Here is a 25,738-nt window from a genome sequence, read left to right as displayed (position 1 = left end):
ACTGCATTGTGTTTTTCAGTTGAATGGCGGGAATGTTTTTGTAGCTAGAAATACTGAGACTCTGTTCACACAACAGACAGTACAATCCCTATGTCTTCGAAATGGGGGTGGGGTTGGCAGCATAGAAATGCAAGGGCACCAGAGGCTATAAAGTGGTATAAATAACTACATTTTTTCCACATGTCCTCTTTACATGTTTATTACCTGTGCATTAGTCTATGATCCAAATGTCTTTTATGTCCTCATTGACCACTAGAATGACCAATGAAACAAGAACAGGGTATAGTGCCATGCGTACAATTGGCAGCGGCTTGTACACTTGTGACTGAGTTACAAAGGCCAAGGCTGCGTAGGGTTTACACAGGGTCAAGATTCAGGGGAATTGAAAGAGGCAAAAACCACAGACTGGGCGGTAGGGCTCATTCACAAATGTATTTCTTTGAAGCAGAACAGTGAAAATAATAGCTCTGCTCTTGGTCACAAGACAGATACCAGTGGTGCCCAATGAAACCCATCGACTCTAATGGCATCTGTCAGATTTTGTTGAAGGTGTCATTTATTTTGTTGTACAAAGTAGACTTTGTTATGTTGTCTGTTATCTGTTTCCGATGTCATATAGGCTACGTTCCCACAACATCTTTTTTTTGTCCTGAGTCAAAACAACGGCCGCTTTTGGTTCAATTAATGGAAAAAAATTGATTAAAAAAGGATGCATCTGTTTTTTCATCCGCTTTTTCCATTAAATTGATCCGTTAAACGGACGGTAAAAACTCAGTGTGAACCTAGCCTTAACACATCTCAAAATAGATTTGCTTGTCATTCATTTGAGTCAACTGAACAAAATTGGGAGTCAACAGGCTTCTCCTAAGATATTTTCCTTGTCGAGGCTTCTCCTAAGATATTTACCAGAAGTCTCACAGCACCGATGCCAAATGCCAGTGTCATCTCTTTATGACAGTAAATGATGACCACCAGTCTTATGATTGAGGACATCATTGCACAAAGTAACAATCTGATGTTGACTTTATGACTTGTACTTTTTCTACATAAAGTTTTCTGGCCATATTTTTTAGTGCTCCTAAAGTTTGTACCAATGATAAGGTTAAAAAATGTTGGACTCATATGAGGGTATGATGGACTGCGCCATTATAGGGTAACTAGTAGGAAGAAGCACATCTGCTTAAAAACGTTTTTCATTTTTCCTGTTTGGAGATGCAAATTGGTAATTATCCCAAATAATTTATGATAAAAGGACAAGTAGCTTGTATTATCTGGCAAACAATTTTTTTTATACTTGCACTTAGGCAGACAAATAAAAAACAGCCCCATACTTCCTAATTTCCCAATCTTGATCACTGGCTGAGGGGCTCATTTACAGTCAGTGGCCACAGTAGTGTCTAAGCTCAGCCATTTGTTTGATGGGGGTGCAATGGCTCGTGCCTTTCCCCAATCCTAGAGGTCCTGCACATGAGCTAGGTTTTTAAATTACACTGTCCTTTTTTGTTTTGCACTTATTGGGTTAATTGTGGTTCTTGACCAGGCATAAGTGTTTGGTAGGTACTGGGATCACCCTACTACCATATGCAGTCCACCACCTGTAAGGCGTTCTTGCCATCACCAACATACAGTACAAATATCTAAAGTATATTGTACATAACGTTTGCCTTGAATTGTACATACACAAACAGTCTATACATTTTGCTACTTGTGTTAAACTCTAAAATGCCATTTTTTTTTTTTTATAGTTGGCCATCATATGAATTTGACCCAAGCCAGATCCGCCTGATCGTTTACCAGGACTGCGAGAAGCGAGGACGAAATGTCTTGTTTGACTCAAGTGCCAAACGCAAGACAGAGGAACTCTCCGTGTCGGTGAGCCGCTTTTCTCTGTAATATGACTATATTATTGCCGTGTGTTTTGGAACATGCCAGGATTACAGCAGAGAGGTTCTTCTGGTTTCTGGTTTATTATCATTACATGTCCCGTCTGGGTGCAGTTATGTGATACTATATCTCAAAGGTGAGATTTGTACACAGCGCAGTCTCCTTAGAGGAAGAAAGCGAGCGGCTTTTATGGATGTTTACAAATGCAAGACGCACTGAGCAAACAATCAAATCTAATAACTTGCTAACCGCAGTGTTTGTTAGAAAATTGTCATTCATTGCCAGTAGGTGACAATTAGCATTGTTTATAACAGGCTCCTGCTGTGTTCACACCAGTGCTAGGGATTGCCGTTTAGAGAGCTTTACCATGATTGACACCCCACTTTTGAAAGTAAGAATAGCACAGCATGCAGCACTGTTATTAAAGCGTACCTGTCATAAACTTTTCATACGTCACAGAGATATGTCAGTTCTTTGGACGGATGACGGATTGAGCTTGAGAATATTATTGAGTCAATGGGACAGAAAGGACTTCAAGCGAAGTCGATCACGCGGCCTGCACTTGAAATTTCTGTGTGTGTTCTGTAGTGTAGACATACCCTTATGCGTAGTGATGGTGATGTGCAACTGCAGCTCAGTTTCTGTTCTAGTGAACGGCAGCAGAGATTTAGCTACAGGTCACTACTGCTACACAGTTAAAAAAAAACCAAAACCCCTTTCACTGTGTAGCTTGTGTGCCAAACAGCTGCTCAGCACGGGGATGGGGGGGGGGGGGGGGTGGCACAAATCAGTCCATTTTGGCTGGAAACCCCCTTTAAAATCATTGTTTTCCAGCTTTACACAGCCCGATCTAAGACAGGCTTAATTAAAGGGGTTGACCACTTTATAGTAAAATAGTTCAGTGTACTCACTGTATATACTGACAGCAGCTCCCTTCATTAAGCTCAAATTAGACACCCCTCCTCCAGGCTGTGCTGTCCTGCTTTGTGGTGAGTCTGTCCATAAAATGACCGCCATGGAGGAGCATGTGACTATGCCTCGCCCCCAGTGTCCTCCATAGGTATAGGCATATACAGGCTCAGAGGTAGACACTGGGGGGGCGGGGCATGATCACATGCTCCTCTATGTCAGCCATCTTATGGACAGGATAACCAGAGAGCAGGGCAGCACAGCCTGGAGAAAGGGAGGCTGATATTGGCTCAATGAGGTACACAGGGAGCTGCTGTCAGTAAGTGCAGTGAGTAAACTTACTAATACTGTACACTGAACGATTTTACTATAAAATGGCCAACCCTTTTAATTGTGTGGCCAGGCCACAGGAATGATAGCAGGATCGTTCATGTGGCCATTTAAATGCATTATCGGCCACAAATCCCCTGTTTGGACAGGGAGATGTGCGACCAGTAACAATAATTTATATGGTTAAATAGAAGATTCAATAAGTGGACAAGCTTTTGCGACAGCTGATCGCTGGCCCTTTTACATGGGCTGATTATCAGGTGAGGTTTCCTAGGAATACATATTACTGATAATTTGCCCGTGTAAAAGGGCCGTAAACAGGTAACAATGTGTGTTCAGCCTGTGTAATGCCCTTTTTTTTAAAGGGGTTACCTGACTCTTTTGAGACCACTATGTGTAGTCAAAGTTTAACAAGCTGGTCTTCCTGGGATGTGCTCTGTACATTTACTGCTTTACTTTCATAAGGAATAAACCATAAAACACTCACTCACTACCATGTTTCCTCTAAAGGAAGGCATGGTCCTATAGTTGGTATAATACTAGTTTCTCTCCTACTGAGTGACCAATCACATAGTTGTACAGTCCAAGCTATTCTTTGTTAGCAGATACAGTGAAACCTTTCCAAAATGCCACATCTTTGAAAATACCAGATTTCCAGTTTCACCATAAATTATGCATACTGGCCATTTTTTTTAATTAATAAGAACACTCACAAAGGACCATGTTTCAGTGCAGTTTTGGTTGGTCATCTAAGATGATCTAGATTTACCATAAGTCATAAAGACAAACAACCACAACTGATTAGAGATAATCAAAAATCTTAGGTTCTATCGAACTCGAACCTTGTTGAACCTTCCGCATTTGATTCCCGATGCCTTGGGAAAGGAGGAGACAGCCCGGGTACCGCATGGAATTCCAGGCTGTCTCCCCCTTCCCCACGAACTGGTAAGGCATCGGGAATCAAATGCGGAAGGTTCGACAAGGTTGGAGTTCGATAGAACCTAAGATTTCCCGATGTTCGATCATCTCTACACCTGATTTCACCACTTTGTGGTGGTAAGTACATGGCTCTGCTGACACAACTGTAGTTTATTCCATGACCCTTACCAGGAAATGTTTTCCCCTCGACTTTACTTCATCTGTATCTTGGGTGTCTTAATAGTATATTCAAATATACTATTCATATACAGTGGTGCCTTGGATTACGAGCATAATTTGTTCCGGGACCATGCTTGTAATCCAAATTCACTCTTAAACCAAAGCAAATTTTCCCATAAGAAATCACTGATGTGCAGACAATTGGTTCCACACCCCAAAAATAATGATTTATTATTCTTAATAACATGTAAAACAAATGAAGAGATTACCTCCACAGTCCTGTCCCCTGAGGCAAGCCCCAGCCTGAAGTGGATCTGCTATGATTTGGAAAGTGAGGAAGACTTCCTGGGTCAAAGTACAGTGCTGTAGACCCCGCTATGTAGACAATGTCCCTCCTTTACTCCACTCCCACCCAGTACAGGGAGCTCTTAAACCAAAGCAATGCTCTTAGACCAAGTCACAATTTTGAAAAACTGAGCTCTTAAACCAAGTTACTCTTAAACCAAGTTACCACTGTATTAAAAACAGATTGATTATTGCCTGCATCTGCATAAGCCCTTTAAAATGAATTTCCATTTTTGGCAGCATCCATGAATGTTTGTGTTGATCAGGTACTGTAAACACCAGTCAATCATATTGGCGTTTATGTGATCTGCAATTGTTTCTACATATATCATGCCCAGTCAGAAGCTAGGATATATATAAAATCCCAGGGCCATCATTTCTTGCCAGGGCGCCACATTTTAACATTGATTTGTAGCTTGGAAGTCGCTGACATGTGGTATCCTGAATATGCTGACTGCTGCCCTGCACAACTATTCCACACCAAGGATCATGTGGCTGTGGAGTGAACTGCTGCGTGAGCCTGGTGCACTTGTCTCTATAGTAGAAGATCACACCTTGTGACCTTGTCACGACATCTGATCAGGCTTTAGCAGACTTCATTTAGGCTAGCCTTAAAAGTATATTTTCATGAGCACTAAATCCAACTTTTTGGCACGTAGTGTTGTTCTGCTGCTTAAAGGAGAAGTTCGGACAAAAGCATTTTTTAATATGGTATTACTTATGGAAAGTTAGACAAATTCCTAATGTGCATTAATTATGGGAAATGCACATATACTGTTATTTCCCTTTATTCAGTAGATCAGAGAGGCTTTAAATTCCCTAAAAACAGTTGCAATTACTATGGAGTGTCCAGCAGGGGGCGCATTATATGTAGAAATACAAATCAAATCATTACAACTGATTCGTGATGTCACAGTTTTTTAGGGAGTTTGAAGCCTCCCTGATCTACTAAATTAAGGGAAATGTCAGTATATGTGCATTTCCCATAATTAATGTATATTAGGAATTTGTCTAAATTAACATAGGTAATAACATATTTAAAAAATATGTTTTGGCCGGAGTTGTCCTTTAGGGTGCCTTCACACCTACCGGATCCACAGCGGATCTCACTTCTGCGGATTCAAAGCGAGAACCGCTGCGGGTCCGGTACCATTCACCCCTATGATAGCACATATTCGCAGCGGGATTAACATCCCGCTGTGAATATGTGCTTTAACCCCTCGCTGTCCGCAGCCCCGCCGCCGCATCCCCCATCTCCAGCCGCATCCCCCCCATCCTAATGAGCGGGATCGGAGCCAGGAGCCTCACTGCAGCCGCGCCGCCGAGCAGGTAATTTATGCTCTCGGCTGCGGGCTGCAGGATGCGGCTGGGGATAGGGGATGCGGGCTGCTGGATGCGGCGGGGGATGGGGGGGATGCGGCGGGGATGCGGAGAGCGAGGGGTTAAAGCACATATTCACAGTGGGATGTTAATCCCGCTGCGAATATGTGCTATTATAGGGGTGAATGGTACCGTATCCGCAGCGGTTCTCGCTTCGAATCCGCAGAAGTGAGATCCGCTGTGGATCCGGTAGGTGTGAAGGCACCCTAAATCCCAATACTCTATTGAGGGCCTGTAAATAAAAAAAGAGAAAATTGTTCAATATCTTTTATGCTTGGACATGATTGTTTAAAGGGACTGTACCATCAGGCCTGGGCTGAAGCAATGGAGGCGGGCTAACCCACCCCCAATGGGAGGAAACCTCTGCCCCTCTATGACACTGCTCCATTAGAATCAATGGAGCTCTATCATAGAGGAACGGGGGTTTCCTCCCATTGGGGGTGGGTCAGCCTGCCTCCAGTGCTTCAGCCCAGGCCTGATGGTACAGTCCCTTTAAAGTTATAGGACCAAAGTCAGAAGCGTCATTAAAGTGAGCTTCTGGTGATATTTGCTTCTGATGGTGCAGCTTCAAATCACATTACATATGTCTCCAGATGTGCAAGCCAGACAGGCTAGCCCAAGGTAGTTTGTGATGTATTCTCTATAGCAACAGTGCACTTGAAGAAACTCATGATGGGACATGTTGTCATCAGAATATCTGCGGCCTCAGGCTTTGGGACCCTATATACCCTAAGAGGGCTTTTTTTTTATTTGAGATATGGCTCTATTAGTACTGAAATAATGTAGACTCTATTGTGGTAAAAGATAAGCCTGAAGTACATAACAGATCTGGAGAGTGACACATACTGCAGCATCTTGTATTGGATGCACTGGCCAGTTCTTGGAGAATATGTTCTTTGAGGATATGTCTGATTGTTCCTACAGAGTGATACTGCAGTGTCACAGAAGTGGTCTAAATCCCTGATTTCTCCATAAATATGCTGGCCTGCATCAGCCCACGGACAAAGACTTATTTCAGTAGGAGGGTGACTTGCTGCCCGACACCCCTCGCTTCCCTGGGGAACAAAGGATCAGATATGATCCATCTTGTCTTATCCTCCTCTCCCATGACCAGAGGGGGAGCTGGAGGGCAGAATACATATGTGGATAGAAGATTGTGTGTGTGTGGTTTTGTATGTACAAGTTTCCCATAGCCAGCAGAATCAATGTGGTGCCTGTCACATGCCTGCTGAGCTTAGCCAGAAACTTTGTTTGTTAGGTCAGAGATAAATTGCAGTTCTAGTTCACAGACTGTGATCATATGACTGCCTCGTACATACTCCACCCTGGTGCAGAATAGTAACTCATGGATGGCATTGCTGCGCATAGATGAAACTTATTGTTGACAGGCACTGTTTTTTTTGTCCTCTGTACATAATCTTTATTGCACAATCTATTTGGTATCACTCTCTAACTGCATGGCTAAAAGGGGAATGTAGCTCAATGGCATCAGTTGTATTAAGGAGTGGAGGAAGTATCTATTATATAGTCATATGAGTGTATGAGTCATATGAGCATGTGAGATGAGGCTTTCTGAAGTAAGCGGGTCAGGTTTTCTCATTACTCCACAAAAAATGCAGAAAAAGATTCATCTCGCATACAAAAATGTCATTTTTCTTGAACGGTGCTGTTACAGTATATACAGCCAAGTACCACTAAGAAAATGTAAATTTTTTTTTAGCGTCAAACTGTAAGTCTGATGAGATTCTTTTGCCTCTACCAATATGTTTCTTCCTTACGACCCAGAATATGAGCCACTTATAATAGTAAGTGGTTTATACTGGATTTTAACTCAAAATGTGACTTCTATACGTTGTTTCAACATTTTGGTACTGAAAGTTTTGCGTGGGGTAGCGGCATTCCCAACTCCCAGCTGGTCTCAGACAACCTGTTCTGTAGCTACGACCAGGTTGTGTCATATACTGCCCCCGCTAACCTGGGTTATATATATCTTCCCTCTGGAGAAGAGCATGCCTTCATACTTTATCCCTGGGAGCATTGTCTTCTCTTTAAGACTCTCTTCACCAGCTTAGTGTTCTCTGCAAGGATACTCATATCAAAAGCCTGTCACCCTGATAAACGGCACCTTGTTCTGTACTGATGAGGGTCAAGAATCCCTAAATAGCTCCTCCTTTTGGAGGAGATTCTGGTGATCCTAAAGCCCCTATTGCACGGGGCGATTCAGAGTAGCAAGCGAGCGCCGACCTGTCAGTTCAGTGCTCGCTTGCTCTTCATTCCCCACTCCCTGCCAACACTGATCGCCAGTGAGATTGTCCGGGCAGCTCAAATAAGATAGCGGCGGTCTGCTGCCGCCACTCCTATTACACAGGGCGGCGGCAGCAGATCGCTGCCATCTAGATCGTTGACATTTCAACATGTTGAAAGACCGTGATCAGCCGACATCATGCATGTCGGCTGATCGTTTTCTTCTATTACACAAAGCGATTGTCAGCTAAATACGGCCGATAATCGCTTCGTGTAATGGGGCGAAAACTCATGTTTCAATCACTTTTAGGGATAAACATAGAGAGGGTAACAACCTTCAATAGAACTAGAGAGCTAACATTCTTTCTGGACGAGTGCTCATTGCCTAGGGAACTAGTATGGCTGCACAAGCACAGAAAATTGTGTCTACTGATACTGTGTTCCTACCCTATGCTTTAGGCCTTATTCACACATCCTGCAAAGTTTCCAGTGATTGCGGATCCGCAATCACGGGTCAACTTATTGCCCTATTGTGCTATTTATACATTCCACTTTTTCACTAATCTGCAATCCGTTCTGTGAAAAAAATAGTACAAGTCATAGGACGGATTGTGGTCGCGGTATAGATTAGCCATTAGAAGTCTATGGGATCCGTGTTTTGTTACGGATGTTGCAGATGTCACATTTCTGACATCTCTGAAAAACACAAATCAAATCTAAGCAAGCTAGTTAATTTTTTTTTAACCAATTTAATGTTTTTGCAGATGCGGATGCACATGCAATTACGACTATTTTTCACAGATCTCAGAGTAAAAATAGCAGGCCTATATACGCACCTGAAAAATCACTGATTGTATTAATGAGACTTTACACTGCAGCTCTGCCTTTCCTAATGGTGCTGCACTGTTGAATCCTAGCAACTCTAGTGTAGTTTAAGCCAGTCTAAAATGAGATGACGCTAACAATTTGTGAAGTAACCATAGACACGCAATAAGTTTCTCTTTATTTGTTGATAGAAATCATGATACTGGCGTGGAAAATTATGACAAGATGAATTGCTTTAGACAATGTGGACATGTTTTTGGCAATATCTAACATGTCATCCTGTTAAAAGGTTTATATGGAATTTAAAAGACCTAGAATAAATGATCTGCGCAGTGTTCACACGTTAATCCCCCAGCTACAGCCAAGTAGTGTCCGGGCTCTAAGCTGCCATCACCTGTCCACCAGACATGGCACATAGTCCAGTCTGTAGAGTTAATATACCAGTGTCAATGCCTGCATTTGTAGACATTGATTAAACACTTTTTATGACCTCGCTTTTGTCGCAGAAAATTATTCTTTTTCCTTGAACCTGAAAAAAAGAGAGATTTTGTACATGGGTTCATATGAAGCAGATCATGGTCCTCTTGTCAATCTATTAGATAAAAAAAGCAGCTTTCAAGTAGTTGTTTTCTGTTCTCTGATGTTACCGGTTTGCACGTGGCGGGCAAGATGAACTGACGTGCCAGCTTTTAAAACATTCAGTCTTCTGATAGCCAGCTTCTATTCCTGGAGCTTATGTGGGTGATGCGTGAGCAAAATAGTGCCCGTGTTTACTTGAAAGAGGGTGAAAATATTATTTGAAAGGTCAAATCTTTTTAACATCACATCATTCATATATTTTAACATGGCGGTTAGAATAGATAAATTACTATATTAGTCTCTTTTTACTGTGATATTACTCATTGTGAAATCTCAGCCCATGGTGGCATATGACTTTTTATGTCAGTAGTTACTATGATCAGGAAGAAAAATGAACTCTGCTTCTTTGCTAGAGGTCCGAGACTAAGGCTACGTTCACATCAGCGTTTGACCATCCGGCACCATTCCGTCTACCTTTTCCGTTTTGGAGTAAGCAAAACGGAACCTGTCGGATCCGTTAAAATCCCCTCAGATTCCCATGCTATTTTAGTGTGCTCCGTTTGCCCTAATTGTGCTCCGTTTGGCCGAATTGTGCTCCGTTTGCATGCAGTCTGTTCAAGATCCGTTTTTTTGAATGGAAGAAAAAATAGTGTTTGCAGTATTTTTCTTTCTGCTTAAAAAAACGGATCACGAGCGGGAAAGTGCACTTCCGTTTTTTTTTTTTACATTGTAGTCAATGAGGATGGATCTAAAACGGAAGGTATTTCCGTTCACATCCGTTTTTTTTCATCCATTTTTGCACTGAGCATGCGCAGAAGCAGCAAGAAACCAAAGAAGAAAAATAAACTGATAGAAAAATGGATGCTGACTGATGCAAATGGATGCAAACTGATGTACAAAAGTCAGTTTTTTTTAAGCCAAAATACAAACGGACCATTAAAAAAAGATGAACATTTTGCAATCAGTTTGCATCAGTCTGCTCATCAGTTTATGCTCATCCGTTTAATTAATATGGACGGATCCTATAGAAACAAAGAAAAACGCTAGTGTGGCTGAGCCCTAAGTCATATGAAAGATAAAAAACTAGATATGCGGTATGGACATGCCAGCTGCAAGGAGGATCTTTTAGTCTCGGAAAACAACCTCCACAGATGTTTCTTGGACTTCTATCAGTAATCCCATTGGAGAACCCTTTATTTCCTCAACCTGCAATGAATGTATACCAAAAATTTTTATAATTTACATTTTTATACTGATTGAAGATCCTCTCAAGATGGCAGATTGAAATTTTATTGAATTGTTGATAAAATAACATAGCCAATACTGTGTAGTAGGGTGGGAATATGGCTCTACCGGGAGACAGAAACACCTTTCATCCTTGTGATTGCCTTTTTGTTATTTTTCTGCAAAGATGTTTAAAACTGAAGAGTTAATATTTACTTTTCCATTCTGCAGAAACTGGTGAGCGACACTCCGGTGCGGGTGTTTGGAAAGTGTTGCCAGCTCAGACCCGGAGGAGACAGCTCAACTTCTCTGGACAGTTCAGCTAGTTCACTGGCTTCTGACACAAAGGAACAATGTCCAAAGTACCAGGTTGGTAAAAGTTCTCTGTTGCTTCACAGGTTTGGATGTTATTTAAAGTAAATCTATCACAAAATAAAAAAAAGCCTATTATATAAAGGTGAATTGAAATGTTGATGCCTTCTTTACAGACATAGGAACACATGAAGCTAAAGGCCTAAAGCATGAGGCTGCACTACTATTCTCTTAACAGTTTGTCAGGATGTCTGTCAGCTTATGTGTTGTCATGAAGACCTTGTGTGACCAAATGCAGTCATTTCTATTTAATGTGGCTTCAATTGTCATGGCTATGTTTGTATAGATGGAGCTCCTGGCTTCAGTCAGGGACAGTGAAGCGATTCATTCAACTTTCTTGAACCATGTATAAAATGGTTATCATAATATCTGTCTTGGAATTGTTAGACTTGGTTCTTCATTCTAGGCAGTCATTTTGTAAGGTTAAAACATTTTAAATAGCTCCCTGCCATTGTAAAAAACAATCAACGTGCGAGGTGTCAAAAGTTTTTATAGATTGGGGTCTGATTCTGTTTAGACCTCCACCGATCTGTAGATATAACCGGGAGAAGTGCAATGGGAAATGGCTTCAGTCCACGACTTGCTGCCTTTTCCATAGGTGGCTCCTTAGAGTTATAGTGGAGTTTATGTCCTGCAGCAGAATAGAGATCATAGCAAGTTGTGGAGAGAAGTTTTTTTTTAAAAAATAATAAAAATAACACTTTAACTTTGGGGGTTTATCATTGAAGCATCAAGGGAATTCCCAAATTCCCCCAGTCATATCAAAGAGCACAGTACTCTGTTCAAGAACTTGACAAATTATCAAGCTGTTTAGGGCCTACATGGTGCACAACACTAACACCCTCTTAGGGTGCGTTCACACATACAGGATCTGCTTTCCAGAGTAAAAAAGTAATAGACATTAAAGTGATGTGGTCTATTGGTATAAATTTTTCCCATGTTGTCCTTACTACCAGGTTTATAGGATAATAAACATATTGCATATTGCAAATCATTTGAAAGCAAAGTGGAATAAAGTGGCAGAGATGTATAGAAAACCACTTGCATCATGGCAGCCTTAGGATAGCTTCACATCACAATTTTGCAATCCGTCTAACTGCATCCTAGATGCATGAAAAATGCTTCATACTAGATGCATGAAAAATGCCTCATTTTTATTATTTTTTTTTAATTTTTTTTACGCTGTCATGGTGTGAGTGCTCGTGCCAGTGTAGACGTGCTGATTGTATAGTCTCGCCAAGTATGGGCCAGTTCACACTGAGCAAGATCGTCGGAATTCCGCGGCGGAGATTTCCGCCGTGCTCAGTGTGCTGCTGTAAAGTGAACGGAGAGCGGCGGCAGCGGACGAGCGCGCACCCTCTCCATTCACTTTACAGCAGCACACTGAGCATGGCGGGATTCCGCAGGGGAAATCTCCGACGATCTTGCTCAGTGTGAACTGGCCCTATGCAAGTATGATTTGCATTTTTCTTCTCTCAACACCAAAGAGAGTTAAAAATGATGAGAACAAGTGACTTGTAAATGCTGAGTTGTTCCTCTGGCTCTTGGTCTGGGATCTCCTCTCTTGGCTTGAGTTACCTTTTACATAAGAGAAGGGATTTTGGCTGCAAGAGAGGGCAGTCATCTGACACAGATAAATATTCTTCCTGTCAAGTGAACTTGCAGAGATCACAAGTTTCTGGTTACAACATCCCAAAAATAGTGCTGTAAACTCACCGCCACCTCTTTGTGAAGCTGTCGGTTGTCTTGCTTCTAATACAGTTGGGTCGAACCATGTTGTAGTTTGTCCCATCATTTACACAGGGAATACATTTTTCTCCAGCCTAGTGATCAGCTATCATAGTAGCCCAGTTTTTCAAACATTTAGAGGTTTTTTAGATGAATAGATAGGACAATTTTCCTGTATCCTGGGGGGGGGGGGGGGGGGGGTTCATGTGAGTTACAGTACAGGGCTCCAGACTAAAAAATTTACCTAGGAGCCATTGGCTCCTAACCTGAAAAATTTAGGCGCCAAATAGAATATTTGGTCGCCAACATTTTAAACCATGTAAAATTAATGTTATGTTACATGGGACTTACTGTGTGCAGAGGCCACGGCAGCCTCCTCCTCCTCCTCCTTTAGATTCTCTCTTTTCTTAGTTTGAAAATGTTCAACATGGAAACTTGCAACCTGACAACCATATACAGTCTGACAACCATATACAGTCTGACTCAGTACTTCAGCTTCACTTGGCTAGCCTTTTAATGAGGCTTACTCTTCTGAACTTGAACTTAAAGGGAACCTGTTGACCCCCGTGCCAGGGTGACAGGTTCCCGACCCCCCGTTAGAGCCCCCTATACTCACCTCATTGCGCCGGATCCCGCTTCTGAAGATGGTCGGGTCACGGAGATCTCAGCCGCTGCAGCCCGGCGTGCGCTGAGAGATGAGTCCAACGCTCAGAGAATGACAGGAGAGTCCAGCGCTCCGTCATTCTCTATGAGTGTTGGACTCATCTCTCAGTGTGCGCGCCGGGCTGCAGCGGCTGAGATCTCCGTGACCCGACCATCTTCAGAAGCGGGATCCGGCGCGATGAGGTGAGTATAGGGGGCTCTAACGGGGGGTTGGGAGCCTGTCACCCCGGCACCGGGGGTGACAGGTTCCCTTTAAAAGCTTGCAACAGTCTATACATACTGAGCTAGACTTATGACTGCAGCCATAGTGACCCCCCACAAGATGAGTATATAGATAGATATATCTCTCACCTAGTGACTAATGCAAGTGACCCCCTACAATACAGACACCTGAGGGGCCCTGATAATAATAATTCTGCATATATCTATCTCCCAGTGTCTGCAGCCAGTTTGCCCTACACTTATAGATGGCCCCCTCCCCTTATAGATGACCCCCTCCTCCCCCCCATTATAGATGCCCCCTTCTCCCCCCCATTATAGATGCCCCCTCTCCCCCCCATTATAGATGCCCCCTCTCCCCCCCCATTATAGATGCCCCCTCTTCTCCCCCCCTTATAGATGACCCCCTCTACCCCCATTATAGATGCCCCCTCCTCCCCCCCCATTATAGATGCCCCCTCCTCCCCCCCATTATAGATGCCCCCTCTCCCCCCCCCCATTATAGATGCCCCCTCTTCTCCCCCCTTTATAGATACCCCCTCCCCTTATAGATAGCCCCCTCTCCCCCCCTTGAACATGGCCCCTCTTCTCCCCCCATTATAGATGCCCCCCCTTCTCTTCCCCCCATTATAGATGCCCCCCCTTCTCTTCCCCCCATTATAGATGCCCCCCCTTCTCTTCCCCCCATTATAGATGCCCCCCCCCCTCCTCCTCTATGCTAAGCAGTATTTAAAAAAAAAAAAAACCACAAACTCACCTGACAACCCGCTCCCCCGGCGATCCTCTTCCTCTTCGGACGCTGTCCCCGGCTGATGCGCGGCTGCCGGGGGTGTCCCGTCCTATCCCCGGCAGCGCGGCGCGTCAGTGAGCTCTCTGTACGCCGGGGCTGTGACTTCTGACACAGGAAGCGTCTCTGACGTGCGCTTCCTGTGCCGGAAGTCAGGGCCCCAGGCAGCTCACTGATGCGCCGCGCTGCCGGGGATAGGACGGGACACCCCCGGCAGCCGCGCATCAGCCGCGCATCAGCCGGGGACCGGACTTAGAGACAGCGCGCCGCCGCCGGGGCCAGTCGCAAATGGCGCCCAGATTAATAAATCTGGGCGCCATTTGCAAAATATTAGTCGCATTGGCGACCATTTTGGTCGCCATCTGGAGCCCTGCAGTATATGACTTTCAGAGTATCATGGAGTTGATGAAGCAGCTTTGCAATAAAGTGTGCATATTGCCCCAGCCTTAGATTGTAAGCTCCTATGGACAGGGCATGTTATGCTGTCTCCTCCTCTTTAGCATTCTTGTCTATGGCTGTGAATGCACTTAACTTGCATATTAGGGTGGCTTCACACGTACCGTACAAATTTGATGGTGCGGATCCTGTACGTGTGAATGCACCCTTAAACTAGATCTGCACTATGTTATACAGAACTGTTATGCTTTGAGGGGTTTTCCAATCCCATAAAGTGATCTCTAGGTAGGATATGCTACTACTTTATGATCAGTGGGGGGTCTGACATCAGGGACCCCCTGCCGATTGTGAGAATGAAGGGAACACAGCATGATAACAACCATAGTATTTTCTTACTTATACTTCCTAGCTGATATCTGCTTAACATTTGTGCTGTATAGCTCAGTCCTAACAGTGACAGCTTTCAGTAGAACCACACTTTTACAGTTAAATATTATCCATTGTGAATAAGTAGCGGTGTGACGCTGACTGTATGGGTGATTTGCAATAAAAACAACGTATCCTGACAGTAGGAATGGCTGCCACCTCAGAGTGGGTTACACTTTAACACCAGTTATGGTATGTGAATGGCAATCTGCATGCCACAGTGGCATAGGGCCTGTATACTTTCATTTCTTGCTCGCCCCAGGGATTATTCTTATGTTTGGAATAGTTTCAGCTATTGCGTATTAAATAGTGAGTGACAACCTGTGATTAGCTGTGTTATTCTGCTGAAATAATGCATGTAAAAGTCTACTTGTCTGTAAAGGTGAAAATACACCATACCTGTCTACTGTCCAGACACAAGCATTATAGAACTGCTGGTGCCCAGTGCCAGCTCTGTGGGAAGCTTTAGAATAACACAGTAACATTTGGTGAGTTTGTAATATCATGCTGTAAAAATGTTTTTTTTTATAAAAAGTTTTAGGGGGAATTGTTTTCTAGGGAATAGTAGTTTTGCAACAGCTGGAGGTCCGCATTTTGACACCCCTGCCATATACTAAGGTGCATGGTTACCTCCCAACTATTCATTGACACTGTCAGTGGAAAGAAGAGTTGTGCGAGTTGGGTTTTTACCCCCTGACCCTATTGTTTGGAGTCAGAGCAGTCTGATTCTTTCTCTTTTTTTTTTTTTTCTAGCTTTATAGAAATAGTTATGCCTGTCATTTTAACCTTTGCCTATTATGTTTTGCAGAGCTCTCGGTGTCCTTCGGATGCCAATATGCTTGGAGAAATGATGTTTGGTTCTGTGGCCATGAGTTACAAAGGCTCTACTCTAAAAATTCACCAGATCCGGTGAGTCCTACTTGAAATATAAATACCTCTTAAAGGGGTATTTCAACTTAAAACTAACTTGTCCCTTATCTACGGGATAGGGGAGAAGTAAGAGATTGAGCCACATGAACGGACAGTGACCGCTGCTTTGTTCATTCTCTTTGGAGCTGCCGGAAAGAGCAGGGTGCTGAACTCGTCTCTTTCCGGCGGCTCCATAGAGAATAAATGGAACTGCAGCTCACAAGCTGTACCCTTGGCTCTATTCTGAACAAAGGAGTCGGGGGTCAATGTGGAGATCACCTGGGGGTACGGAGGTCAGACCCACAGCAATTTCTTACTTCTCCCCTATCCTGTGGATAAGAGACAAGTTAGGTTTAAGCGGGAATAACCTTTTAATATACTGTCCATCCCGTAATCTCATAGGAGCCATTGATAATGTTCTCCTGGCACCACAGCTTCCATCATGCCTTTTATTACCTTTATTACTCTTTATGAAGTCACTTTTAATAGTGGCCCTTCGGACAGCAGCAAATTTGTTGTTTTTCGGAAGTAATTGGTTTACATAATAAATGTGAAACCTTTATTTGAATCGGATTCAGGTTCTGTCATATTTCTACCATCATTTAAATGTCAAGCATTATAACTATTTTCTGAAGAGTTTTCAAGGTTTCTTGAAAAGTTGTGGTCTTCAAAAATAAAATCTTGAATTTTAGACTAACATAGAACTTTTTATACAAATTTTATAATCTTTTCCATTTTGTATATACAGCTCCCCACCCCAGCTCATGCTGAGCAAAGTCTTTACTGCACGGACAGGGAGCAGCATCTACGGGAGTCTTAATACGTGAGTTTATTTTGACTTTGTTTCGATTCATCTTGGAACATATTGGTTAAATGAATGCATACTAATTCTATATACCATGTGCACAAGATTATGAGGGTTTATCTGCTTTCGGATCGTTCTATTTGAGCATGACAGCTGCTGAATGATGTCATTATCTATTGTGGTGTCACTGGCACCAGTTCAAGCCTTCATCCTAACAGCATTTCTTCCATCAGCTGACTGGTAACACCACTGGAATCTTTTATGTTCTACAACAAAAAATAATGTCCAAAAACTGTTCTATATTCCTTCCACCCCTAAAAAAAATTAAAATCAATTCTGATTCGGACGATCCGATTGACTTTAATGATCCATTAACTTTTTGCAGACTGCAAGATAGTTTTGAGAACATAAGCCATGATAACACCCTGAGGGCTGAGAACAGCAGCATCATGAACGGGCTCCTTGGGAACATAGGTGAGTGTATTTTAGGGGATCTGTTCCATGTTAAGCCCTCACCAAAGAGTACATGTCAGTTGAGTGTAAAATATTTAATTGGATGTATATAATAGAAGTCTAACAGCATTGTATACTGGTTCTTAGATGTTTGTGACTCCATAGCCATCAGTCAGATGACTTTTTTTTTTTTAATTATTTTTATAAACTACTCTGGAATGTCATTGGTGTTCATAATATTACAAAGTGTACTGTAAATCGCTACAATAGTAAGGTACAATTTATATGTATGAGCAAGTTATAGAGGTAGGTATTAACTTTGAATGAGCAGTTTTGTGTCTGCATTTTTTTTTCAGACCCTGTTAAAATTTCAGTATGGCGACAATAACTTTTTTCTGTATTAGCCAAGATATGAGTATCAAAGTCTTCTGCTGCTCCCAAGGACTATATTGGACAAAGATTTAATTGTTTTTTTTCTAGGGAACTGTAATGGCTAAACATATAGCTATCACATATTCTCATATCTAGGTTAATACAACATGTAATTCTGTGCTTTGTTTTGTTGCTGTGTTAGTGACCTGTTTATGTATGTACTGTTTATTGAAATCCAAAAGTATTTTTTTTAACTTCTGGTCTGGTCAGTTGCATCACTTTAGTAATAATGTATATATACAAGCATGGGAGTGAGCACAACGTCCAGTTGCAGCATTTTATAAATGCATAAAACATTGTCTACCCAAATGAACATCTGGTGCATCGAGGATCTTGATGTATTGATTCTAATAAAGCCGTGTCATAGAGGGGTGGGGGTATCCCCTACCCCCAGCTTCCCTGCACCAGCGCTGTTCTATCCATGTGCAAAACTTAAAGTGAATGTATTGATGGTACATTCGCTTTAAAGGTAAAATGTAGATTTTTTTGTTAGACTAATTCCTAATATTTTGCTAGTGTGTCTATTGGTATATGGTACTATTGCTAATGGCTTGACACCATCTCAGTCTGGTGTATATTTAGTGAGGAGGGTCTTTCTATTTAGTGAGTACTTCCAAGCTTACAGTGATTGTGTGTGCTCACTTCCATGTAAATCTGATTCACTGACCGCCATCTTTTTTTATTTGTTTTCTTTTCCTGTCCATTTTGTTTCCTCTGTAGGCCACACATTTCCCTATTAACTATATTCTCTTCCGTCTGTATTCTGCATTCCAACATGTAGGTCTGTCTCAGCTCTGCAGCCCCAGACGGGCATTCTCTGAGCAGGGCCCGCTCCGACTCATCCGGAGTGCTTCTTTCTTTGCAGGTGTGCTGCTTGCTGTGTGAAGTGTAGTGTAGCTTCTGTGTGTCTCTTTGCATGCTCACTTTTTGACACCACTATGGAAATAAGAGACAAACTTGCGTCTCAAGGAATCTGGAGTGAATCTGTCCAATCGCATAGAACCAGAAAATGAAAATAGATCACATTTGGTCCTATATGTTTATACTTTGTGCCATTTTAACTTCAGATTCAGTGTGAAAAGAAAGTAGACAAAAATAAACCTTCTTTTCACAGTCTATGGTGACTTTCATCAACACACCTTTGCATGCATATGTTAATTTTGCAATGTTGATATTCTAGATTCCCTCACAAGCATGTGACCCATCAGTGTTGATATGTTGAGGCCAGCTGAACAGGATTTCCTTTGATATTATTTGCTAAAAGAGAGTGAACTGTACATAAGTACTTTCCATTAATCTAAAATTGGAGTTTTTATTCTCATTGTCATGGTTCACAATTGCTCTTTATAATGTCTGCAAAATTGACTTTTGGTATGTGGCATACAGTATGTTTCACATTATATTATGTATACATAATTGTATGAATAAAAAAAAAATTAGGATAAAAAGAAAGTCATGATGGACTAGAGTACACGCTTGTTCAGCTGAGCTGGAGCTTATGGTGGTTGGTTTGCATGGCGTTGTCACTTGGGTGCTTACATTCGTCGCTCAGGTAGTGTCTACTATTTGCGTTCACTTTATTTCTTTAAGATGAATTCACAGGTGATACTGATTGTTTGCTGGGTGAAAGTTTCCCAGTTTAGATATCCTATACATAACATAAGTATCAAATTTTTTTACAGTCCATAGCAATCCCATGGATATGCCAGGCCGAGGGTTTAATGACGACCGGGACAGTGGCATAGCAAGATCAGGTGAGGTCATTTTACACTTGGCAATGTAAACTTTATTTCTGTAGCGATTTGTTTCACTGACCTGTGTGTGTCTGCTCATGTCTGTCTCTAGCTTCTCTGAGTAGTCTCCTGATCACTCCGTTTCCATCACCAAGCTCATCACTTAATAGCAGCTGTGCCAGCAGCTACCAGCGACGCTGGCGTCGGAGCCAGACTACCAGCTTGGAGAATGGAGTTTTCCCACGATGGTAAGTAAAATAGATTTAAATGTCCTTTTTTGATTGTTGGATGTCCCTAAAGCCTTTTCACAAGCTGCACAATACTATTGTCCTGGACAGGCTGCTCACAGACACATCCACCAGATTTTTCCTTAGGAAAAATATTGCTTGCACGTATGTAGTGTCTTTTTCTAAGGAGCAGTCGGATAGACACTTTGGTCATCTGCTCCTCCATCATTTCCTCCCACTGGTTTCATTATGAGACCATGATATATTATTTGCATTGTCTTTTAGCACTACAGAAAACCCAAAATTAAGAGTGACAAACTCTGCTCTGCTTTATCCAAAATGACAATTATTCCATTATCATAGGTCAATAGAGGAAAGCTTTAACATGTCTGATGAAAGCTGTGGGCCCAACCTAGGTGTTACACGGAAGAAGAAGATCGCCATTGGTGTTATATTCTCCTTGTCAAAGGATGAGGAGGAAACCAGCAAGTTCCATGAGTTCTTCTTTTCTCATTTTCCTCTTTTTGAGAGTCACATGAACAAGCTGAAATGCGCCATAGAGCAGGTAACCTCAATAAGGAATTTCATTAGATGGTATAAGAACTGACATGTGGTAACTATAAAATGTAAGAGCTATTTTTTGCTTATTGCCTTTAATAATTCTTAGTGTTTTTTTCTCAAAGGCCATGAAGATGAGCCGCAGATCTGCAGACGCCAGTCAGAGGAGCCTGGCGTACAATAAAATAGTGGAAGCTCTTAATGAGTTCCGGTAAGGGCCATGTTATTTTGCTATTGTTTAACAGAGTAGTTCTTTAGTATGTATATTCCCTGTCCTTGGGAAGTCCTGCGTTGGTTCTTTACATTTCTTTGTTTGTGTGGAAAATCCCATGCTACTTTCCTCAGACGTCACTCTGAGCAGAATTGAGTTAATGTGCGGGGGCATTCATTGCTGGGGGGCTTGTACAGTGTAACATTCTTAACCATTCGACTCTCAGAAGGAAATGTACCTTTCCTTCGTACCACGGTGATGGACTAGGATGCAGCATGATCTTATGGCCATGTACCATTATGGCCATAAGATATTTGGTGCAGCAGTATAATCTGTTTGTAGACCCAGGCGGCATGTGACAGGCAGTGTACTAATTTGTAGGGATGTTGGACACTAATGTAAAATTTCCTAGTAGAAATAACTGCAGTCTTCTGCCACATTGACTCTCTGAAAATAGCTTAACCTGCTTTAGTTTTTTCTTTACTTTTCCACCTTCTCCAGCATGTTTGTGACTTGGGGCCATAAATATCAGCACTAGGCTAAGTCATGAGATGTTCAGATTCTGCAGCTTGGTCACATTTTTAAGGCCATGTGATGTTGAATTGTATTTCCTGAATTGTATTTTCTGTAAAGATCCACTTAAGGAACATTTTTGCAAAAGTTGACAAAAATATACTTTTTCCTGCTAGTAAGAGCATAAAACAAGTGTGATTCCTTAAAAAGTCTACGCTTCAAAAATAAATGCACTGACTATACATTCACATAGAAACTATGGGGAACACGCCAGTCCTAACCAAAAGCCCATCCCCATTTACCTGGCTGGGCTCAATTCAGAGGCTCACTCCTCTTAGTGAAGTTAGTGGGACCTGTGCCTGTGTCACATCTGCTCCGGAGCATATGCAGATTTCTCCATGGTTTACACCTGTTTTTCAGGCGTAAACTATGATAACATGGGAGGCCACACTCCCTCCCTGCATTGCCAGGCGAGTGGCTAGCAATCGCCACGGAAAAAGTAAGAATCTCTGCCCTTTACGTAGTGTATGGGCAAGTATTATTTCATTTTAACCTCTTAAATACTTAATAGCTAAATGGGTATGAAAGGGAGTAATAAGACTCTATGAGCAGTTGCCCTGGCAGCCAACCAGATCCCAGCTCTCATGTCATCAGTTCTGTTGTGCTGTAAGCTGCTACACAGATATGTTACAGCTTCTCTGTAAACCACTCTGATAAACATGCTACTCATTGTCCATTCATTGCTTAGGGTACTATAACACAGGCCGATGAAGGCCCTAAAATAGATGTAAACAAGTGACGATCTGCTAGATCGGCGCTCGTTTACAGGGCCGATAATCGTTAACAAGGGCTGCAGGGACATCGTTACCGATGTCCTTGCAGCCCTTGTTTAAACTTTATACATTACCTGTCCAGGCTGCAGGCCTCCTCTTCTGTGCTTCTCCCCGAATCTGCACTCTCCAGCTTCAGAACTGCCTGTCTCAGCTGATGGGCCGCTCAGCCAATCACTGGTCGCAGCGGTCCTGGCCAGTGATTGGCTGAGCGGCCTGTCAGCTCGGACAGGCCGCTCTAAAGCTGGATCGCACGGGACCCGTGGAGAAGCACAGAGCAAGAGGAGCCCTGCAGCCTGGATAGGTAATGTATTCCTCTTTGGTAATCGTCAGCGCCGGCCGCGCACCACCATTACAAGTAGCGATGCGCGGTCGGCGCCCGACAATTAAAGGTCAGAACCTATATCAACGATCAGCCGATGACAACGATAATCGGCTGATCGTTGTCTTTATTATATGGAACGATAATCGGACGGATAGGGCTGATTATCGTTCCGTGTAATTGTACCCTTAGATTAAGTCAGAATGTCATACTGGCACATTATAGGTAGTATGTGCCATATTCCTGTACAGGACAAATGCCTATGATCTATAATAATCCGATCTATTTTATCACTGGAAATGTAATTCTCTTTATTTTGTCTGCTTTCTCTGTGAATGATATCCTTATTATTTAGTTTTTTTCAAGTATTTGGCTTGTTTGCCATAATCTATTTCTAAATTTGAACAATTTTCTGGTATGGACAGTGGTAAATGTATAATCTCATGCAATCTGACTTAGGCTGGCTCTGTTCTTTAAGGTCAAGGGCACTTGGCCATTGACCTCTGCTATAAGAAACTCCCATAAGAGGAGATGGGTATGCGCCCAGGATACAGGTTCTAACTCCCTTGGGCAGTGCTAGTGCACTTGATGACTGCCACTCAGACAGATGGCTTCAACTACTAAGAAAAAACTAGGAGGGCTGAAGGAGCCAATAACCTCAGATGCCCCCTGTGACTCCTCAGGGCAGCAGAACATTACTGTTCATTGTCATAGCATTCTGAGATGCTTTGTCCTAAATTTCTGGACAAAGAGAGAGAGAGCAAGTGACTGACTGTGTCGTCTTATAAAAAGTCACGATTGTTAGAATTACATGAGAATAAAATTTGGCATCACAGAAATCAGAATTCTAGTCTCTGGTAGTCTGAATGATCTGTAATTCAAAATCACAATATGAAAATATATGCAATGTGCTGTATAGTATTAAAGTTCTTAGTCCGGTCTTCTTATCCTAACGTCTGGCATATGAGGCTGGTACTTTGATACTTGCTGTATCAGTTATACGTTTTCTTATAATGGATAATCACTGCAAACACGACATGAAAACAAATCCTCATTCGTAGTCATGTATATATTCAGAACCACTTTTGTGTAGCACACATACAATTTTACAACTATAGAGCTATTTATTCCACCTCTTAAAGTGGCAGTAAAATGTGTGACTTTTTTATTTTTAAACCAGTCTAGCACCTAAATACGGGTGTGGCCAAGCAGAAGGGGGTGTGGCCTAGCAGAAGGGGGTGTGGCCCATGCACAGCCTGATATATTTACTAATGATTCACACCATGAAATTGCCATTAATTTTGCTTAGGAAGTGTACACATCCTTGTAATAAGAGTGACTTAAAAAACACTGCCCATAATTTAGTTTCTCCCTAAAGGTATGTTCACACTGAGCAAATCAGGCAGAATCCTTCCTGTCTCAGTGTGTCATTGACCCTATTTGCTCAGTGTGAACATACCCTTAGGCTGCATTCACACGTTCTGTGTTCCGCACTGGACACGGACGTGGAGTGCCTGTAACTGACTTCTCCCCCCCGCACGGGCAGCATCTGTGATAAGATGCTGGGAGCAGGGGAACTGTACAGATATGCGCCACACTGTAATGACCGTGCCGTGCGGCTGATCCATTACAACGTGGCGCATATCTGTATAGTTCCCCCTCTCCTAGAATCTTGTCACAGATGCTGCCCGGGCGGGGGTAAAAGTCAGGTACAAGCATTCCACGTCCGTGTTCTGTACGGAACGTGTGAATGCAGCCTAAGTCTGTGACTAATTTATGACTTATGCAGTCATAAATCGACAACCTTATCTCAGGTTCTAGCAGGCAAGTATGGCGTTCAAGTTTAGGGCATACGTTGTGACCAGTCTTAATGGTGAAATAGTTTTCTTGGGTCTTCCCACCACATGTGATGGTGCAAATGCCTAATTGGACTGATTCTGCACATGGTCTTAAACCCATTCTTATCCTCAGTTTCGCTGTGGGTTTGCAGCTCAGTTTCACTGAAATGATTTTAGTTGAATTGTAATACCACACTCAACCTGAAGACAGGAGTGGTGCTGTTTGTGCAAGAAAGATGCCTTGAGTGGGGGCAGTATAGGTCCCCTTACCTTCTATTACTACTTTTAATCTTGAGAGCTTTTGATGGACCCCAGGGACTCCCTGGACTCCAGTTGGGGACACACTGCTTTATATCACAGTATGTGCAGTTGTGTATTATTGTGTTGAATTACAATGCAATGTGAATAACAGGAAGCAGGCTTATATCTATAGGTTCTTTTTCTCATAAGCCAGCTGTGTGGGAGCACCTGGCCATTACCGTGACTTGTCTATTGTTAATATGATAAGTGAAGCATTGTGGAAACCACAGCTTCTCTGCTGTCTGCTGGTGGCTGTGTGCTCATAGAAAGGAACAAACTGCAATTGTATTTCTTCTCTTACTTTCTACCATAAACCTCGTCCCTTTCATGCCAGAGCCTCACATACAATCTGACATGGAGGATATATACTGAAATTGTTTGTCTCCTACATAGAAATGTTCTCATAGTATTCCTTTCACTTTCTAATTTTATAGTTTCCATCTAACATGTGACGTGAAGGTTACAGTAGTTTGTTTTAAGAGTTAAAAGATTCAGGGGAACAGGGTGTGAGCGTGTGTACACGTAGCCGCTGTGCCCTGCCCTTGGTCCGTGAGCCATTAATACTCTGGTTTCTGGTATGGAGGGTTCCCTTTATTACAGTCACATGTCTGCTGGAGGGCAGCCAGCCGAATCTGATCTGTCTTGGAGGAAACACTATCAGCAGCAGATTCAGCCAGGGTTACCAGAATAGTAAATAATGTATCACAAGACTCATTCTGTCTACACTGGGCAAACAGAGTTTAACACCTTCTGGACAGATGGACTTTAAATGCCCTATACATTTCTTCCTATAAATATTCCACCCTCCTTGTTGTACGTGTGCTCCTTCGCCACTTCAGATCTTATACTTTGTTTTTTTTTTTTAATCCTATTTCTCATGCAGCTGGGAACAATATATTGGTTTAATAGGACAAAACTCTATAAAGAATAGGTAAAAAAATTTACTAAAACCTCTTTTAGAGGTTTTAGGCGGAGTCTACACATGTCCCAGATTTATCTCCTCGGCTTGGAATGTTGGCTAGATCTGAATTATCTGAAGGTGTTAGATATGAGCGCCCCTCGTATCTCCTGCACACAGTCTACTGGAAATATTATTAGGCTGAGTTCACACAAGGTTTTTGAAATCCATTTTTTTCATACGTTTTTGCAAAAGAAAAAAGGATAGAAAAACGGATGCATTTGTGTGCATCCGTTTATC

The 25,738-nt window shown here is 42.4% G+C and overlaps 1 protein-coding gene across 3 annotated transcripts in view; it reads left to right on the top strand.

Moving 5' to 3' along the window:
- The window catches only part of FNIP1 (folliculin interacting protein 1), a 79,333-nt gene that overhangs the window by 36,153 nt on the left and 17,442 nt on the right, over nt 1-25,738 (top strand). For 2 of the 3 annotated variants that reach the window (XM_069970784.1, XM_069970795.1), the window contains exons 2-11: nt 1,746-1,872; nt 11,050-11,187; nt 16,218-16,318; nt 17,067-17,141; nt 17,509-17,597; nt 18,790-18,873; nt 19,691-19,762; nt 19,854-19,989; nt 20,332-20,533; nt 20,652-20,737. In XM_069970784.1, the coding sequence (XP_069826885.1) occupies nt 1,746-1,872; nt 11,050-11,187; nt 16,218-16,318; nt 17,067-17,141; nt 17,509-17,597; nt 18,790-18,873; nt 19,691-19,762; nt 19,854-19,989; nt 20,332-20,533; nt 20,652-20,737 (1,110 nt within the window). The remainder of the gene's footprint in view (nt 1-1,745; nt 1,873-11,049; nt 11,188-16,217; nt 16,319-17,066; nt 17,142-17,508; nt 17,598-18,789; nt 18,874-19,690; nt 19,763-19,853; nt 19,990-20,331; nt 20,534-20,651; nt 20,738-25,738) is intronic. The other variant, XM_069970804.1, reaches the window with a different exon arrangement.

This window comes from Dendropsophus ebraccatus, chromosome 1 (genome assembly GCF_027789765.1).
Source record: "Dendropsophus ebraccatus isolate aDenEbr1 chromosome 1, aDenEbr1.pat, whole genome shotgun sequence".
In the NCBI taxonomy this organism is placed as follows: Eukaryota; Metazoa; Chordata; class Amphibia; order Anura; family Hylidae; genus Dendropsophus; species Dendropsophus ebraccatus.
This window is presented reverse-complemented; position numbering and strand designations above follow the sequence as displayed.